We start from the raw sequence: 18,415 nt of genomic DNA, 5'->3' as shown, positions 1-18,415 counted from the left end.
TTTTTTCAGCTTTGGGCAACAGAGAAAATTGATACTATTCCCATTCCAGCATGAAAGAAACTAAGACTTGTGCATTAGGCAGTATATCTATGTACAACAGAAATACTCTAAAATCTTTAAAAGCTTCTGGCTTTTCCACACTGTCCCCAAGTGACACTTATTATCTTCATAAAATATTTTTGCCAGCTGATAAAGCCATCATGCCATTGGTAGTCTATATCACCAAGGCAAAAGGATTGTTATTGAAAAATTTTCCAAGTTTTAATGTTCACAATTTCCTTTAATATTCCCATTACTGTTCTGGTTAGTACTGCTCATCTATTTTTTATTCTTTTATGTTAAGCTGGCAAAGTTCTACTTACACAGTGCTTCACAAAACATCTAGGGATTAACTCGAAAGTTTAAGCTAGTCCAAACATACCAAAAGTGATGCTGTCACAAATCTTAATGTGAAGTTACAGATAAGGACTAGGTACCTGTCTGGGCTGAAGGCCAGTAAGAAGGTGGAACGTGGACTATCAGGAAGTTCTACTCTCTAGGAGACAAAAAAAAAAAAAAAAAAAAAAAAAAAAAAAAAAGTTAAAATATTTATAAACTATGGCTTAACCTATCGCAAAAGCACATGGGCTATTCTATATTAGAATTCACTGTAAGTATAGTTAAAAAAAAAAAAGCTGGAGACAATAATCAAGTTACAAACAGAGAGAGAAATCTAAATTATCATCAGAAAAAATGTCTAGCTCTAAAGGTAAAAGGTATTTCTAGTCCTTAAATTCTTTCAAAATTTGTAAACTATCTCCCCAAATCATATATTCTGATTGTTCCACACAAGATAAATTCTATCTCAGTTCTCTATCACTAACCCATTCTAAGGTCCCATTCTACTGTCATCCCTACAAATCTAAGTCAAAAATAACCATTTTTCCTACCTTGCCCTCCCATTTCATCCACCGGGTTTTATCTTCCACCAACTCCTGCAGAAGCCGCTGAGCTCCCATGGCCCGAGTACCCCGTTCTCGGCCCCAGAGTATCCGGACAGCATTCTTCTCTGGGACGACCTTCATGGTACTCAGTAGCCACTGTCACACCAGGCCCAAGAAACAAAGGAGCAAGTAATAGCTCCACACACTGAAGCAGCTAAAATGAGGCCATTCAGGTCCTTGTCAGTTGTCTTCATGGAAATCTAAGGAATGGAGAATAATGTTAGAGAACACCCATTCTGCAAGAGAAGTTTCCTACTGCAAATACAATTCTAGCTCAAAGGGGAAAATATCCCTTTCCTATTTAATCATACCTTCTCCAAAAAGACCCTTCTCCCCAGAATTTTTATTTTTTTCTGTCATATCTTCCACAGCATTACTTTAAATCTAAAGAACAGGTCATTCTCTAAAATAGTTAATCTGATATTTTTCTTTCATCATGAAGGGAAAACTTTTGCTCTTGATAAAAAAAGGCCTAAAATCTAGTTTTTAAAAAGAAAAAATTGGGCTGGGGCTATAACTCAGTGGCAGACAGCTTGCCATGCATGTGTGAGGCACTGGGTTCGATCGTCAGCACCACATAAAAATAAACAAAATAAAGTCCACCTACAACTACAAAAAAATTTTTTTAAAAAATAAGAAGAAAGAAAGAAATCACTGAACATTGTAGTACATGCCCATAATCCCAGCAACCCAGGAGGATGAGGTAGAAGGATCACAAGTTCAAAGCCAGCCTCAGCAACTTAGAAAGAACCCTGGCCCAAAATAAAAGATAGGTTCAATCCCCAGTACCAAGAAAGAAAAAAAAAAGATAATAACTACATATTGTAAAATGTCAAACAGTATTTAGTTCCTTACATTTCTCAACAGACCGCAATCTAAAAAGTACACAATCAGATGCATCCAAATACAAACAGAAGGAAAAATATTGATCGCCTGCACTGAAGGAGTTTTCTCCGCAAAGTATTAAAATGTAAAAAGTTCAGCTGGACGCAGTGGCACAAGCCTGTCATCCCAGTTATTTGGAAGGTTAAGGCAGGAAAGGAGGGCAAGTTCAAAGCCAGCCCCAGCAACTTAGCAAGAACGTGTCTCAAAATTAAAAGGACCGGGGATGATACAGCTCAACATTTAAGGGCTCTGGGCTCAATCCCCAGTAGCTAATAATAATGATGGTGATGATGATGATAAAAGAAAAATAATAATTAGTCATTATAGTAGTAACAGTAGTAGTAGTCGTCATATTCCACAGTAAAAGACTCCCAAGTTCCTAGACCTCTACAGCACACAGTTCCCTAGAAAGTGCCAAGGTAACAAATTTTAAACTGTATCCTCATGATATCCCCCTATCACTCTTTGTTTTGTGCTAGGGATTGAACCCAGGCCCTCTCCTATGTTAAGCATGCATCTACCACTGAGTCACATCTCCAGTCCTTATCAATCATTACTGAATAATATAAATATGTACATGATAAAAACATCGAAGAGTTGCAAGTCAACCTCCTAAATAGGTTAAGAATAAAATATCAAAGGAAATAATCTTGGTGACCCTAACAACTCACAAATTAGGACAAAAATTCTACATGTGAACCTGACCCAGGTTGCCCTTTGATCAAAGTGCTACGTAAGTGAATAATTACTAGCCAGGCAGGTGTGAGAAATACAGTTCCTAATATTTCACCTAATATAGAGATATTCAGAAGAAACACTTTGAGGATTCTTTATTCTAATAGTGCAATCTAAAAGTACTTTAAAGGAAATGCATCTAAGCCATTTATAAACTTACAGTGAATGAGGGAAACAGTAGCAGTTGTATTAAAAAAAAAAAAAAAAAAAAAAAAAAAACTGACATGACCTCCTGAAACTCAAGAGGAAGAACAAAATATAGGTCATGATTCAGAAACTGTGATGCAACCTTAAGTTCCTACAGAAATCAGAAGGAAGATGAAAGAGCAGCTACAAATATCAGTATCAAGACAACTAAAAAACTAAAAGCTCAGGATTACCAAAGATCATGTCTTGTCAATTTCCAGGGACCTAGACACACCAAAAGTTCAAAGGAGAAAAAGTCTGCCCGATCAAAACTGACAGGGTCTAAAACAACTCTTTTGTCTTAAGACAAATATTTGCTTTTGCTTTAAAAGGACAAGGGACTTCTCCGATACGCTTTAACAGTCACTGGAGAAGAGATTTTACTGCATTCCCTATAAACAAAAGGAGCTAAGTCAAACTGAAGTCAGACAGGACTGTGACTGAGGGAGAAGTCAAGGGTGTCTTTCATTCCTCTTTTTTAAAAGGAAAAAAGAAGTTTCCCAAACTGTCCTTTAAAGTAAAAGTAGACTGAGACAAAGGGTGCCAAGAATAGTCTGTGATGCCATTAGAGTCCCCAAATCAACTCTCAATCACTAAAAGCTTTACGTACATAGAAGCAAAAGGATATGACTGAAATATCTACAAAAGACAAATGCCAAGATTCTGCCCCAAACACATACCACCCAATAACATGAACACACCTGACAAATTTTTCTGCTTAATTCTAAGACATAATTATATTTATTCACTAGTCATAAAAATCACCTACAGTATGCTACAGTGCAGTGAGAACTAAGTTTATTTACAGATTCCCCTTGCAATCTGATCATCATTTGCTGGCAATTTTACTCTACCCTTTTAGACATATGACTGTGGATAAGTTACTAAACCTTTAAGACTTAGTTTCCTCCTGTGTAAAACCAGAATTGCAATATCTATTTCACAGAGTTGTGGTAAGGCTCCAACAAGATCAGAGATATGGAAGTAGTAATATCATTACTGCTATTGTTGTCATTAGAACTGAATCTCCTCCAGGGCTCCTTAAGGTTTCCCTCACCAAACAATGGAAACTAAAACCAGAGTCCAGAATGCCGCAGTACCCCAAAGTAGCAGATTTTGTTTTTCCTCTGGTACTAGGGATTAAACCCAAGGGTCACTGATCTACATCCCAATTCTTTTTAATTCTGAGACAGGATCTCTCTAAATTGCCAAAGCTGGCCTCAAACTTGAGATTCTTCTGCCTCAGTCTCCTGAGTCACTGGGATTATAGATGTGTACCCACTGAGCCTGGAGAAATAGCAGATTTAAAAAAAAAAAAATTTTTTTTCGAAGTAAAAAGTACTTGGGGGGAAAAATAAAATAATAAAAATAAAATTATTGTTGTGTGGCAACAATAATTAAATATAATTTGAAATACCTCTACATAAGTAAACTAAAAACCAGAACGAAGGCTGGGATATAGCTCAGTGATAAAGTGTATGCTTAGCACACAGGAAACCCTGGGTTAGGGCCCCAAGAGCAAAACCCAAAATTCCAGAACAAACAACTAGAGCTATATTTGCAAACTAATAATTCAGACCCTAAACTTTCCTTTGTAAAGCTTCTAGGAACAGTAAGTCAGTAAATAATAAGTCTTGCAAGGTAACAACGAATAATGCTGGGGTTTTTCTTCATATGCTTATTTGCCATTTGATTATCCTCTTCAGTGAAATACCTGTTTATGTGTTAATTTTTAATTGCATTACTTGATTATTGAGTTTTCCAGTCTTTGTATAATTTGTAAACAAGTATATGAAGTATATGTATTACAAATATTAATAATAATAATAAAAAGGGGGAGGAGGAAAATAAATAAATAAACCCCACACACAAACACACACACACAAGATTTGCAAGGTGCTGTTAAAATGGAGTCCAATGCCATAATTTATTTGAGTAACTGCATCTTTCCTCCACTTCAATATGTCTATGAAGGCAAGGTCTAAGAATCAAATCAGCTACATACTAACATATGAACACAGAGAAATTAGAAAAGGATTTAATTCTTAAAAAAAAAAAAAAAAACCTGGGGCAGGATGGTGGACATCAGTGGCAGAACCTGTGATTCTGCCACAGGTTCTGCCACAAGACTCTGAGTTCAATCCCCAGAACTGGGGGAAAAATTTTTAACATACTAAATCTAAAATTGTATAAAGTTCTCCCAATAACTGGAAAATTAACTACAAAATGTCAGATCTTTAATTAGAGGCCTAAAATGGTCCAGTACACTTTAAAAACTCAATGTGGATAGTGTTTCCTATAATTGGCAGCTTTCCTTTTTATTCTTTTTTTTTTTTTTTTTTTGGTACTAGGGATTGAAACCATAGGCCCTTTGCCACTGAGCCACAAACCCCCATCTTTCAGCCCATTTCATTTATTTTGAGACAGGGTCTCTCTCAATTGCAGAGGTTGGCCTTGAACTTGTGATCCTCCTGACTCGGGCTCCTGAGTCACTGAGATTACAGGGGTGTTTGTTTTCATTAATAAAACCTTTTAACAGGGCACTGCAGGATACTTCAAATGACATCATACAGAACCCCAAGTTCAAAATCCAAATACCACCAACCATACTGCACCTCTAAACAGTTTTTGCCTGACAACAGGAGGACACATAATTTTGGGCCATGCATCACAAGTTAGAACTGTAAACAAGTAACACATTCTGAAGACAAATACACCCAGAAGCAGAAAAATTCCAATTATTACATGAACTGTTTTTCTACTAATATGTAGACCAATAAAGCATATTTTAGTATATGCCAATGTGCTAACTGTGGTTAAATATAGATGGAGAAGTTAAAAGTAGTGTTTATTTTATTTTTCTTATGCATAATTTCAAAATTAGAGACACTATAGTATAGTCATATACATGGATCCGGTGATCAGACTGTCTGATCAAATTTCAGCACAGGATGGGGATAGAAGTGAGTGGCAGAGTACTTGCCTACCTGAACAGGACCTGGGCTTGGTCCCCAGCACCTAAATCAAACAAACAAACAAAAAGTTCTTTTTTTTTTTTTTTTTTTTTAATGAATGTTTCTTGATTTTTTTTTTTTTTTTTTTAAGAACAGTCATTTAACCTCCCTGCACCTTAGTTTTCTCATCCATAAAATATGACTGCTGATAGTATGTACATTAGGGCTAGCCTGAGGATTAAAAAATTTACCATATGAACCAGGTATGGTGGCACACACCTGTAATCTCAGCTACCTGGGAGGCTGAGAGGTAGAAGGATCACAATTTCCAGATCAACCTCCATAATTTAGCCAGACTTTGTCTCAAAATATTTTTAAAAGGGGTAGGGGATATAGCTCAGTGGTTAAGCACCTGTGGATTCAATACCCAGCACCAAAAAAAAAAAAAAAGAATCTGAGAGAATAAGTCAGTTAGCAGTAGATTCAAATTTCGAACATAGTCTGGTTCCAGAGTTTAAATACATATTTATCTTACTACAGAAAGATAAAATCTCCAACTGTCTCTCAATATTTCATACACAAGGCCCATATGTATCAGGGCCTCAATCATGTTCCAATGTATCAACTGAAAGGTGGTTTTCTATTTTTGATGTTCATTTCATCAGAGGTCAAGACCATTAGTCCAATGCTGAGGCACACACCTGTAATCCCAAAGATTCAGCAACAATTTAGGAAAGTGAGCAACTGAGTTAAAAATTAAAAAACTAAAGAGCTGTGGCTGTAGTTCAGTGTAGAGCATCACAGGGTTCAATCCCCAGTAAAAAATAAGTAAAAGTAGACCACTAGATAATAAATAAAAGAATAAATAAGAAAAATGAAAATAATCTTTCACTTCCTCCTAACAATTCATTTACATAGTTTTTTTTTTTTTTTTTGGTTGTAGATGGACACAATACCTTTACTTTATTGCTTTTTTTTCTAATGTGGTTCTGAGGATCAAACCCAGTGCCTCACCTGTGCTAGGCAAGCACTCCACCATTAAGCCACAACCCCAGTCCCCAATTACATAGTTTTTAAGAGACAAAAGGACTTCAAATCCTCTAACAAGAAATAACTCTGAAATCAATGAAGTACAAGAAAACATTAAATTCAGCTACTCTGTATTTACTGCATTAAAAAAAGAAAAATTACCTATCAGGATATAGAGACAGATGCCATAGTAAATATACTTTTGTGTGGCACCTGGAATAAGTCATAAATCTCAAAAAATAAAATCAACAGAAAATGAAACTGTGCCTACTCTGTCAAATCTGTGCATATCCTTTTCACAAACTTGAAACACAGGGCTCAGAGTACAGATCAAGGGTAGAGTGCTTGCCTGGCCCCAAGAACAATCCATCCCCAACACCACAAACACACACACACACACACACACACACACACACACACACACAGGAAAAGGTTATATAAACATGAAAAACATAAGTATAATAAGAACAGAAAAAAGGAAGTTTTCATGAATACTCTGATGCCATCTTTTTCTCATCCACATGACAGACACTTATGCTAGTGACTCCCTTGCAATTTCATAATCGGACCCAAATAAGGATTCTCTTTAACTACCTCAGTGTAACTGCCTGTGAATTCTACCCAAAACAGTCACCACAAACCCTTTATACATGCTAAACACACATTCTACCAACAAGCAACACCCCCAATTCCTTACTACTCTTACTCATATGCTACTCTACACCCATCAAGAACCAAGAACAGCAGGATAAGGTGGGGCACTCCTGCAATCCCAGTGACTCAGGAGGCTGAGGCAGGATTGCATGTTCCAGGTCAACCTCAGGAACTTAGTGAGGTCCTAAGCAACTTAGCAAGACCCTATCCTTGAATAAAAAATTTAAAAAGGTTCAATGGAAAAGCACACCTGGGTTCAAGGCCCAAGAACCAAAAGTAAATAAATAAATATAGAAGAGAGAACCTATTCTTCTTTTCTTGAATATGGACTGAATTTTTATCTTACTTTGACCACGGAATGTAGCAGAAGGAATGATATGCTAGCTTCAGGCCTGGCAGCCAGTTTCTACTTTCACTCTTGAAAGCTAGTCACAGGTTTGTAAGGAAATACAGGATGCCCTGGAGAGAAAAACCAGAGAGAGACACCCTAAATATTAAGATACCACAGGAAAGAGGGAGGCCACATGGGAGACTATCAAGGTCCAACACAAATGGACCTTCTAGCCCAGCCCAATCACCAGCTGAAAAACAAACAAATGAATGATCCTCAACTGATGCAACATAGGACAGGAAAACCATCCAGATCAGCCCTGTCTAATCCACAGAATTAATAATCACAATTGTTTTAAGTACCAAATTTTGAGGTAGTTTTCTATACAGCAACAGAGAACTAAAACATCACCTACCTAATATCCAGTGCTGACAAATTATCAAAAATTTTCTATAGAAAATCTACTATTATGTTGCATGTAATGACTCATACCTAAAATCCCTTCTGCTCAGGAAGGTGAGGCTAGAAACCACAAGTTTGAGGCTAGCCTCAGCAACCTGGCAAGACCCTGTCTCAAAATTTAGAAAAATAAAACAAAAAGGGCTGGGGGCGTAGCTCAGTTATAGAGTGCTCCCCTGGATTCAATCCCTAGTACCATCTAAAAAAAAAAAAAAAAAAAAAAAAGGAAAAAGAAAAAAAACCTGTTCAATATTCAGAACTTTCCTGAAACTATAAAAATTAAATAAATTTAGGTAACCCCAGGTGTCTCAAAATATTTTTTATTTTGTCACATTGAAATCTCTTGTTAAAACTCTTTCTTGATGGGCTGGGGAGATAGCTCAGTCGGTAGAGTGCTTGCCTTGTAAGCACAAGGCCCTGGGTTCGATCCCCAGCACCCAAAAAAAAAAAAAAAAAACTCTTTCTTTCTTACTAGACTGCAAGCTCTAGGAGGGCAAAATCATTTCTGCAATACTCCCAGTATCTAACATAGTGCCTAGCATGGAATGGAATGATTATGTGTACACATTTATATTCAAAGTTATGGAGAAAAAAAAAAGAGAAAACAGAAATTCTCAAAAGCAGCAATATCTAGGGGAAAAAAATGTGGTCAGTTATGGGATGATACAAATGTATTTAAAGTCATAAATTCAATTTCTACCTTTAAAAAAGAGTAAAGTCTGTACCATTACCAACTCATTCTCTACCTACCAGTTATTATACACCCATCAGACCCTGTCATTAATCACAAGAGAGCCAGGTAACAGAGTATAAAAGAATAAATCCATCAACTCCCATTACTATGGCAAAGTTTTAAAATACATATATGGATGGAGGCGGGGAGGAGAGAGGGGGAGAGAGAGAGAGAGAGAGAGAGAGAGAGAGAGAGAGAGAGAATATGAGAATCTCAAAGATGGCCAGGCAAGATGGTGCACTCATGTAATCCCAGTGACTGAGAAGGCTGAGGCAAAAGACTACACGTTCAAGGCCAGTCTCAGCAACTTAGGAAGGCCCTAAGCAAAATAGCAAGACCCTGACTCAAAATAATGTGCGCTCAGTGGTTAAGTGCACCTGAGTTCATTCCCTATATGAAAAAAAAAAAAAAAAAGATGACAACAACCCCTTTATAATCCTTAAATTTAAAACACAGTATATTTAGAAAAGTAGAGGCAGTAGTTAGTCTAAGAGCACAAACTTGAGAATGCTAGATATAAAAATTTCAAACTTGAGAATGCTAGATATAAAAATTTCATCCTAATTTATTCCCTGAGAAAGTTGATCCCGCAGTGGGCAGGGTAGGTCAGTCAATATAACAACAACGTGATTTAATGGGTAAAGATAAGATTAAGAGGTAAGAAGCCTCAATGACCCATTTTTATCACTGTGTTCTTATAGACTCTTGGACATTTCAAACCTTGCTGAATTTCAACTTTTCATCCATGTGTCAATTAAATGCAAAAATATCCTCTTTTCTACCTTATAGGAATAAAGTTCTTAGAGAATCTTCAGAAGAAATAGATGACAAAAATTCAAGGCAGAATTATGAGTTTTTGAAGTAACAGTCAAGTTAGAAAGCAACAATTAATAGAGTACACAATAAGTGGGAGCTGGTACAAAGAAGTCTGGGACCTGCAGTTCTGAAAGAATGAATGTAAAGGAATTTATGGTGGTTATATAAAGCAGAATCAAGGATTATGTCAAATTAATCACCTTACAGATTAAAAAGAAACAATTTGATAGAACCAAGACTAATACAGGCAAAATTATACACAGTACACAGTACCTTTTTTGTTTGTTTTTGGTACCAGGGCTTCTTCACCACTGAGCTACATCCCCAGTCCTTTTAATTATTTATTTTGAGAAAAGGTCTCCCTAAATTGGTTAAGACCTCATTAAATTACTTAGGTTGGCTTTGAACTAGTTATCTTCCTGCCTCAGCCTCCCAAGTCACTGGGATTATCAGAGGTGTGAATACCCATGTATGGCCATGCAGTCCCTTCATAAGAAGTCAAAGTTGCCTGGTATGGAGGCACACTCCTATAATTCCAACAACTCAGTAGGTCCACTGAGTTCAAGGCCAGTAAGACCCTATCTCAAAATAAAATATAAGAAAATAAAGGATTAAAAAAGGGACTGGGGATGTTGTCAGTGGTAGAGTCCCCAGGGCTCAATTTTCAATACCAAAAAAAAAGGAACTAAAGCCCCTCTATAAACTACTAACAGAACCTAGATCTCAAGTAACAACATTTATGTTCAGAATTACAAATACTCCAAAGTAACTGTTCTGCATCTAGAAATTCAGACTGGGTAATGCTCAACCAACTACCTGGTAGAGAAGTTACCAACCTAAATACACCAAAATGATAAACAAGCAATGCAACCTATTTCTGTTCTCAAATTCACTCTCTTGAAGGTGATTTTTTATATACAAACTCAGTATAAGGCAGAACTCTATAGGGTATATCAAAAATGGGCTAACAACTTCATAAAACACTTTGAAAATACATAATAATTCTAATTGCTGTTATAAAGCTGGGGCAGGGGTGTGAAACACCAGATTTTCAGCTACAGACTGCTTACTAGAGCTTCCTAAAGTAACTCACAATGATGCCGCCTAATGCCTGAAACACAGAAAAGCTGATGCTCAAAACAAAGTGTGATCAAAACTGGAAATAGAAAGCCATAAGACCCAAACTTGAGACTGATGATCTTCTTTACTCCCACTTACCTCAGAATGATGAAGAAAAAAGAAATAGAAATTTTATCTGAAAATTATTCTGAGGAAAACAGTGCACTGAGAACACAAAAACTCCTAAAAACTCAAAGAACAACAAAGAGAGAGTCGGTGAACCACGAAGAAATTAAAGCAAATTTTTGGCCTGGAGCTATCTAAAGAATCAATAAGATCAGGAAGTCTACCCTTAAAAAAACAAAAATAGCAAGAGATTTTTCTATTTGCAAGCAAAGAAAAAATAGTAGCTTTTGATGGAAGAATTTCACAGAGATATAAACAGCTTAACCCCAGAAATGGGGACTGAAACCAGCTGCCTCAGACAAATAGGTCTAATGACTTTGACAACAACATACTCTCATCCACCAACAATATTAGGAGGCTGAAGTAGAGTCAATTTCAAATTACAAAAGATCACATCTTTCTGTCTTCTGCATAATCTTTAGCAAAGAGTTTCTCTTCCCTGGAGCACCACATTGCCCCCAATTCTTAGAAATCCCTGGAGCTACAGAACAATATTATAAAAAGCTTGACATCGGGCACGCTTGTAATCCCAGTGACTCTGGAGGTTGAGACAGGAGGATCACAAGTTCAAGGACAGTCACAGCAACTTGGCAAGATCCTGTCACAAAACAAAAAAATAAGAAAGAGCTAGGCAGGTGGCGCAAACCAATAAACCCAGGGACCCAGGAGCCTGAGGCAGGCGGGTCACAAATACAAGCCCTGCTTCAGCAATTTAGCAAGGTCATAAGCAACTTAGTGAGACCCTGTCTCAAAATTAAAAATAAAAAGGTGTAGGAATGTGGTTCAATGATTAAGCTCCTCTGGGTTCAATTCCTGGTACCAAAAAATAAAAATAAATAAATTTAAAAAGGGATGGGGATGTAGCTCAGTGGTAGAGCTCCCCTGAGTTAGATCCTCAGCACCAATTAAAAACAAAAACAAAAACAAAAACAAAAACAAAGCTTGACAACATTAACCTAGGCTAGGCAGCCTCACAAGCTTCGGGACAGATGGGATTACTCACTGGACAAATAACAAAAACAAAGCCTAGAAGAGGTTAAGAAATCCACCTAGGTTCACTGGATGAGTCAGTAGCCAAGGCAGGAATTAAATTCAGTTTTGCCTTCAGATCATATCAGAGCTTGACTCCCAGTCCTTGGCTCAACAGAGACTGTGTTCAGTGTCTCCAGTCCTAAGAGTCAGCCCAGGTCAGGATCTTGGCTGACTATAATAGGGAAAGGAAAAATTTCCCTCAAGGTTTCAGGAAAAAGAAAAGTCAAATTATTAAATGCAGAGTTATGCTAAAAGGTTCACATGCCCCTCTACCCTGCCAATCACATTTCTCTGCCAGTCAAAATAAAACACTACATTTAAAAACCTGGATTCCATTTCCCTAATTTTCCAAATAAGAACACACACACACACACACACACACACACACACACACTCATGAGGAGGAACTACACGAAACACAAGAGTAATGATAGCCAGTCAAAAGACGTTTACTGCATACATAATATGAATTCACTATAACAATAAATTATGAGAAATATTGATATATAATAAAAAACATAAACAATACTTTTCAAATATACATGCTAGGAAGGAAAAATGAAAATACAAAAAAAAAAAAAAAAAAAGGCTTTTTTAACCTAGGGTGAGCAAAAAAAGTCTCTCTGACATATCTGAGTTGAAACACCCTGTATCAAAATAAAATTTTGAGTTCAGTAGTAGACAGCTTGCCGAGCATGTGGAAGGCCTGGGATTGAACTCAGGTTCAGAGAACCCAGAAGTCCTTTGTAACACCCTTCCTTAGTAACTAGCCAAAGGACATCAAAATGCTCTGTGATGTTCCAGAGAAAGACACACTTGCTGGCTGACAAAGGCTCTGCCCAGAACGCAGCCTCAATGCCACCCTCCCTCCCCACAAAAACCCTCCCATTCCCTGAGCCTAAAGGGACAGAGCTTTGAGGAGCCTGCCCCTTTATCTTCTTCTGTCTGGCCTTGAATAAACCTGACTCCTTCCAACCAACACTCCTCTCCCAAATACTGGTACTGATACTGGAGCAGGAGGAAGCCAGGACATTTGATTCCAGTGACATTAATGCTTTGATGCTAATGCAAAGCACCAGAAATCAAGGTAAGTAAGTGAGGTGTGCCAAGAACGTAGAGAATAAACACTCTGAAAACAAACTATTTTGTGCCTTTAATTTAGTTATTTTAGTTGGGAAAAGTAACACACAGCACATTACCCAACTATTGCACACTCAAAGATTCATTTCAAAAAAATGAAAACTAATGTTCGCACAAAAACAGACACAATGCTGGGTGCAGCAGTGCATACTAGTAATTCCAGTGAATCCAGAGATTTACGCAGGAGGATTTCAAGTTGCAGGCCAGCCTCAGCAACTTAGACTCTGTCTCAAAAAAATACAAAGGGCTAAGAATGTAGCTCAGTGATAAAGTACCCCTGGATTCAATCCCCAATCCAAAAAAAAATCTCAAAATGGGATCACAATAAACACCTATTACCCTGTAGCCTACCTTTTTCATTTTTTTTTTTCCTTCTTTTATCAGTACTGGGGATTGAGCCCAGGGGCGCTTTACTGTTGAGCTACATCATCAGTCCTTCTCATTATTTATTTTGAGACAGACTCACTATGTTGCTGAGGGTAGCCTGGAACTTTTTATCCTCCTGCCTCAGCCTCCAGAGCCACTGCGATTGCATGTGTGTGCCATTGAACTCAGTTCCTTTTTCATTGATTATCACTAAATCACAGCTTCAAAAAAAATTATTTTAACCTTTTCTAAGCACCAAGCAAGAGGATAGTACAGTATTCTTTCTGGCTGGGGCAAACCTAGCAAATGTTTACCCAGCTGATGTAGAACAGCTGAGTCAGTCAGAAAAAGAAGCAGAGTGTGCAACATGGAAGTAGCATTGTAAAGAGATCTGCAAAAAGCAAGGTTTCCCGAAGGAGCCCATCCCCACTCTGTGCCATGGAACAAGCCTGTAGGACCACAGAAGAATTAATCTTAAATGATTTCCTTTCAGCAGAAAACTACAAGAGGGGGCTAGGGATGCAGTTCAGGGCAGAGTGCTTTCCTATCATGTGCAAGGCCCCCGGACCAAAAACAATCTTAAGAGGGAATAATCTTCCTATGTACACAAGTCACAGCAAACAAAACTTCTCTGACAATAACTTCCTTCTTAAGAGAAAAGGAGGGAACCCTACCAAAACTCATTCTATGAAGTTACCACCACCCTCATACCCAAACCAGACAAAGACACATCAAGGAAAGAAAATTTTAGACGAATATCTCTGATGAATATAGTCACAAAAATTCTTAACAAAATCCTGGCAAACCGAATTCAAAAATATATTAAGAGATAGTGCACCATGATCAAGTGGGGTTCATCCCAGGAATGCAAAGTTGGTTCAACATCTGGAAATCAATAAATGTAATTTATCACATCAACAGACTTAAGGTTAAGAATCATATGGTTATTTCAATTGACACGGAAAAAGCATTCAACAAAATACAACACCGCTTCATGCTCAAAACACTAGAAAAAATAGGGATAGTAGGAACATACCTCAACATTGTAAAGGTCATTTATGCTAAGCCCATGGCCAACATCAATCTTAATGGAGAAAAACTGAGAGCATTTCCTTTAAAAGCAGGAACAAGACAGGGATGCCCTCTTTCACCACTTCTATTCAACATCATCCTTGACATACTAGCCAGAGCAATTAGATAGACTAAAGAAATTAAAGGGATACAAATAGGAAAAGAGGAACTCAAGCTGTCACTATTTGCTGATGACAAGTCTCTATTTAGAGGATCCAAAAACTCCACCAGAAAACTTCCAGACCTCATAAATGAATTCAGCAAAAGAGCAGGATATAAAATCAACACGCATAAATATAAAGCATTTTTATTCATAAACGACGAAACATCTGAAAGGGAAATGAGGAAAACAACTCTGTTCACAATAGCCACAAAAAAAATAAAATACTTGGGAATCAATCTAACCAAAGAGGTAAAAGATCTCTACAATGAAAACTACAGAACATTAAAGAAAGAAATTGAAGAAGACCTTAGAAGATGGAAAGATCTCCCGTGTTCTTGGATAGGCAGATTTAATATTATCAAAATGGCCATACTTCCAAAGGCGCTCTACAGATTTAATGCAACTCCAATTAAAAACTCAATGATACTTCTCAAAGAAATAGAGAAAGCAATCATGAAATTCATCTGGAAGAACCAAAGACCCAGAATAGCCAAAGCAATCCTGGGTAGGAAGAGTGATGCACGAGGTATCACAATACCAGACCTTAAACTCTACTACAGAGCAATAGTAACAAAAACAGCATGGTATTGGCACCAAAATAGACAGGTAGACCAATGGTACAAAACAGAAGACACAGAGACATACCCACATAAGTACAGTTATCTCATACTAGACAAAAGGTGCCAAAAACATACAATGGAGAAAAGACAACCTTTTCAACAAATGGTGCTGGCAAAACTGGAAATCCATATGCAGTAAAATGAAATTAAATCCCTATCTCTCACCCTGCACAAAACTCAACTCAAAATGGATCAAGGACCTAAGAATTAGGCCCAAGACCCTTCATAAAACAGAAGAAAAAGTAGGCCCGAATCTTCATCACATTGGCTTAGGACCAGAGTTCCTCAACAAGACACCCATAGCGCAAGAAATAAAAGCAAGAATCAATAAATGGAATGGATTCAAACTAAAAAAACTTTTTCTCAGCAATGGAAACAATCAATAATGTAAAAAGAGAGCCTACAGAGTGGGAGAAAATCTTTTCCACACACACCTCAGACAGAGCACTGATCTCCAAAGTTTAAAAAGAACTTTAAAAACTTTACACCAAAAATACAAAGAACCCAATCAATAAATGGGCTAAGGAACTGGGCAGACACTTCACAAAAGAAGATATACAGGCGATCAACTAATATATGAAAAAGTGCTCATCATCCCTGGTAATTAGAGAAATGTAAATTAAAATTACCCTAAGATTTCATCTAACTCCAATCAGAATGGCTATTATCAAGAACACAAGCAATAATAATGGTTGGCATGGCTGTGGGGAAAAAGGCACACTCATACATTGCTGGTGGAATTGCAAATTGGTGCAGCCACTCTGGAAAGCAGTATGGAGATTCCTCAGAAAACTTGGAATGGAACCACCATTTGACCCAGCTATCCCACTCCTTGGTTTATACCCAAAGGACTTAAAATCGGCATACTACAGTGATACAGTCACATCAATGTTTATAGCATCTCAATTCACAATAGCTAGATTGTGGAACCAACCTAGATGCCCTTCAATTGACGAATGGATAAAGGAATGGTGGTATATATACACAATGGAATATTACTCAGCCATAAAAAAGAATAAAATTATGACACTTGCTGGTAAATGGATGAAGCTAAAAAATATCATGCTAAGTGAAATAGGCCAAGCCCAAAAAAACAAAGGCCGAATGTTTTCTCTGATAAGTGCATGACAATATATAATGGGGAGGGTGACTGGGGGGGGGGATGAGGGAATTTTGAATGATATAGAGGAAAAAGGGGTGGGAGGGGGGTGGGGGGACAGAAAGATAGTAGAATGAAACAGACAGTATTACCCTATGTATGTGTATGATTACATGAATGGTGTGAATCTACATTGTGTACAACCATAGAAATGAAAAGTTTTACCCCATATATGTACAATGAATCAAAATGCAGTCTGTAAAAATAAAAAAAAAATTTAATTAAAAAAAAAACTTCCTTTTTCAGACAGAACTGCAAAAGGTATTACTGATTATTTTTAAAACATTCATTTGTAATAGCTACTATCACTATGCTTTATATACTGTTTCTAAAGTCCCCTCCTATCCTACTCCTACTTTACATACAAAAACCTGACTCAATGTGAAATTATTTGCCCGCATCAAACAGCCAGTAAGTGATCAACTTAAGGTTGACAGTTACAAAAGTACAGCTTCTTTTCTTTTCTCAGGTTCTTCTGTATTATCACATGCCATCAAAAAAGACTCAATACATTTAACAAGTATACTTAGTTACAAGCCATTTTCCAAAATATGGCTACTGACCTTGGTTCAAACTAGGATTTTTTTCCATTCACCATATTTTTGGGAGACTACACCATATGCCAAAACCTACAGTAAGTGATAGGGACAAAGAAGTGAAAAGCCAGGCACCGTGGCCCATGCCTATAATCCCAGTGGCTCGGGAGGCTAAGGCAGGAGGATCCAGATTCAAAGCCAACCTCAGCAAAAGTGAGGTGCTAAGCAACTCAATGAGACTGTCTCTAAATAAAATACAAAATAGGACTGGGGATGCGGCTCAGTGATAGAGTACCTCTGAGTTCAATCCCGGTTACCCGCCCCCAAAAGAACTGAAAACAAACAGAAAAGATTCCCAGTCTCAAAGGCATTTCAGTCTACTAAGGAGACCACAACTGCAACACACTGTAACTATAACTACTATACTGGAAAGTGGCAAGAATTAACCTTTTGAGTTTGTTTATTTTTTGGTTTTTGTGGTACTGGGGATTAATCCTGGGGACACTTTACCCCAGATGTTTTTTATTTTGAAAGAGGGTCTCACTAACTTGTAGAGGATTACCTTGAACTTGGGATTCTCCTCCTTGAGCCTCCGGCATCTCTGAAATTACAGGTATGTGCCCAGTTAAGTGTTAACCTTAGGAAGAATAGTGTTATGGTTTGAAAAATCAATCTATCCTCCCGAAAGCAAAAGATAATCTCTCATGTTAGCTTTCTTACAATTATTCTAGTTTCAATTCTGCTGATAGTCTATAAGTAACAAATTTCCCCTTTTGATTCCAGGGCATAAGGTTCCCAAGGTCCTTTTACACAAAACACTGCTCTAGACATGCTCAGTAAGTATGCACATAAGCCTGCCAGTTCAAGTCAGCATAAACTTCCTTCCCAAAAAACAATGCTGTAATTTTTTGAAACTCTGGCAATGAAAATACTTTAACTTTTTTGGTCAAATCACAGATATACTAGAATTAAATGTGACTTAGACAGCATTTAAACACAAGACCTTGAACTAACCTGCCTGATATAATATTATAAGACTCACTAAGGGCAGTTCTGAGACATAAAAACAGGTCCTTTCCAGGGTTGCTGCTTCTTTTAAGTCCAATAAAAATGAAATTCAAGTTTTCTCATTCATTAATAATAGCTGCACCTATGAATAAAAAAATCATTCTCTCCCTATATAGTGGTTCAAGCCTATAATCCCAGCAAATCAAGAGATTCAGTCAGGAGGATTGGAAGTTTCAAGCCAGTCTCGGTAAGTTAGCAGACCCTGTCTAAAAATAAAAAATTGAAAAGGGATGGAGCTGAGTTGTAAAGC

General features: G+C 37.3%; 1 protein-coding gene across 10 annotated transcripts in view; it reads right to left on the bottom strand.

Annotated features, from left to right (window-relative positions):
- Ambra1 (autophagy and beclin 1 regulator 1) overlaps positions 1–18,415 on the bottom strand; it is a 175,965-nt gene that overhangs the window by 139,663 nt on the left and 17,887 nt on the right. For 8 of the 10 annotated variants that reach the window (XM_047517000.1, XM_047516999.1, XM_047517003.1 and 5 more), the window contains 2 exons: positions 930–1,183; positions 477–535 (listed from right to left, as the gene is read on the bottom strand). In XM_047517000.1, coding sequence (XP_047372956.1) covers positions 477–535; positions 930–1,064 — 194 coding nt within the window. In that variant the 5' untranslated portion in view covers positions 1,065–1,183. Of the gene's footprint in view, positions 1–476; positions 536–929; positions 1,184–7,772; positions 7,886–18,415 lie in introns of all 10 variants that reach the window. The other 2 variants (XM_047517001.1, XM_047517002.1) reach the window with 1 other exon arrangement.

This window comes from Sciurus carolinensis, chromosome 11 (genome assembly GCF_902686445.1).
Source record: "Sciurus carolinensis chromosome 11, mSciCar1.2, whole genome shotgun sequence".
In the NCBI taxonomy this organism is placed as follows: domain Eukaryota; kingdom Metazoa; phylum Chordata; class Mammalia; order Rodentia; family Sciuridae; genus Sciurus; species Sciurus carolinensis.
Note: the sequence above shows the minus strand (reverse complement) of the source record. Positions and strands in the feature narration are given on the sequence as shown.